Source organism: Primulina eburnea, chromosome 1 (assembly GCF_022965805.1).
Source record: "Primulina eburnea isolate SZY01 chromosome 1, ASM2296580v1, whole genome shotgun sequence".
Classification (NCBI taxonomy): Eukaryota; Viridiplantae; Streptophyta; class Magnoliopsida; order Lamiales; family Gesneriaceae; genus Primulina; species Primulina eburnea.
In genome coordinates, this window is record NC_133101.1 from 27760608 (window position 1) to 27762729 (window position 2122).

Below are 2122 nucleotides of genomic sequence, written 5' to 3' on the forward strand. Positions count from 1 at the left end.
GATAAGAAGCCACCGAAGGAGGCAGCTTCGGACATCAGTGAGACTGAACTAGCTAAGCTTGAGAAATGGTGGGACCATGATCTCCAAGCTAAGAGCTACATGTTGGCTTCTATGTCGAATGAACTTCAGAGGAGGTTCGAGGAGGCTGTGAATGCTGCTGACATTCATCTTCATCTGAAAGAGTTGTATGGAGTACAGACTCGCTCAGAGAGACATGCTACTGTGAAATAACTCATGACTACACGTCTGCGAGATGGGACTTCTGTCCATGAGCATGGTGTTAGGATGATTGGGCTCATTGAGAAATTGGTGGGGCTCGACGTGGTTATTCCTGGTGAGCTTGCGACTGATATTCTCCTGTTGTCACTACCCTCTTCGTTCGATGGATTTGTGGTTAATTTTAATATGAACAAGCTTGAGGCCACCCTTGAAGAGTTGGTCGATATGCTTACTACTTATGAGGCGACAATAAAGAAGGAGAAGCATGTTCTTCTAGTGGGTTCTTCGTCTGCTACGAAAAAAGGAGCCCCAAATAAAGGCAAGAAGCGTTCTACCCCTCTAAAGAAGAACAAGCCCAACAAAAAGCCATACAAGAAACCTACTCCAGGGCCCTCAAAGCCCGACAAGTCAGAGCATGTATGTTTCCACTACAATAAACCTGGACATTGGAGGCGTAACTACAAGGAGTATCTAGCCCAGAAACATTCTGGCCATGGTATGTTTTACATAGAAGTAAATGTCTCAATTAATTCCTCTTCTTGGGTATTGGATACCGGATCTGGTTCTCATCTTTGCAATGATTTGCAGGTGATGGCAAAAAGCAGGAGACTTAGAGATGGCGAGACATTTCTAAGATTGGGAATGGAGCAAGGGTTGCTGCTACTGCTATTGGAGACATTACTTTGATTTTGAACAATAATTTTAAGTTACTTTTCAGAGACGTTTTATATGGTCCTGAATTGGTTAAAAACATTATTTCTATTTCTATGCTTGATAGAGATGACTATTCTTGTGTTTTTGCTAAAGGTGTTTGCAATATTTACAAGAATGAATGTTTGATAGGAATCGGCGAATTAATGGACGATCTCTATAACTTAAAATTGAAAGATATTCCTGTTGAACAATATCCAAGCACAAAAGAAAACAACAACAAACAAAAAAAAGTTAGATGATCCAAACCCCGCACAGATATGGCACGCTAGACTAGGTCACATTTCCCAAAGAAAGATGCACAAACTAGTGGGAGAAGGCATGTTTGACTTGTCAGACATAAATTCTCTACCTACTTGTGAGTCATGTATAAAAGGGAAAATGACCAAGCTCCATTTAAGGGAAACGTGGAACGTGCACATGGTCTACTGGATTTGATCCACATAGACGTTTGTGGTCCGCTAAGCGTTAGCACAAAATATGGGCAATCCTACTTCATTACTTTTACTGATGACTATTCGAGGTATGGGTATGTCTATTTAATGAGACACAAATCTGAAGCATTTGAAATGTTCAAAGAATTCAGATCTGAAGTAGAAAAACAGCTAGAAAGGAGTATTAAGACACTTCGATCTGATCGAGGTGGAGAATACTTGAGTGCTGAATTTTTGGATTATCTAAAATAAAATGTGATTCTCTCACAGTGGACTCCGCCAGCAACACCACAATTGAATGGTGTTTCTGAACGTCGTAATCGAACCTTGATGGACATGGTTCGATCTATGACGGGATTCACTGAATTGCCTACATCGTTTTGGGGCTTTGCGCTTGAAACTGCAGTAATGTTGTTGAATAATGTCCATACTAAAGTAGTGGATAAAACACCATATGAGATATGGATGGGAAAAATTCCCAAATATTCTTACATGAGAATATGGGGTTGTCCTGCTTACGTGAAGCGGACAGTGGGAGACAAATTGGATAGTAGATCCACTTTGTGCTACTTTGTAGGATATCCAAAGAATTCTGTTGGATATTATTTCTATCATCCCAATGAAGCAAAAGTGTTTGTTTCAAGAAATGCCACCTTTTTGGAAAGGGAGTTTCTATTAGATAGAAAAGGCAAGATGATTGAAGTTGAAGAAATTCAAGATACTCCCTTAACTTTAGAAATTGAACCTAATCCCCTAGA

General features: G+C 40.1%; 1 protein-coding gene across 1 annotated transcript; it reads left to right on the forward strand.

The window, feature by feature from the left end:
- Positions 1-285: 285 nt before the first annotated feature.
- Positions 286-833, forward strand: LOC140806396 (uncharacterized). The gene is made up of 2 exons (XM_073163046.1): positions 286-715; positions 808-833. The coding sequence occupies exons 1-2, from the start codon at positions 286-288 to the stop codon at positions 831-833; spliced, it is 456 nt and encodes a 151-aa protein (XP_073019147.1).
- The last annotated feature ends 1289 nt before the right edge of the window (positions 834-2122 follow it).

What these genes read in the sequence shown, in the direction of transcription:
- LOC140806396 (XM_073163046.1), top strand. Translation starts at nt 286, where the DNA reads ATGATTGGGCTCATTGAGAAATTGGTGGGGCTCGACGTGGTTATTCCT. An exon ending in CCAGAAACATTCTGGCCATG is followed by an intron (nt 716 to 807) that starts GTATGTTTTACA and finishes AATGATTTGCAG; the next exon opens with GTGATGGCAAAAAGCAGGAG.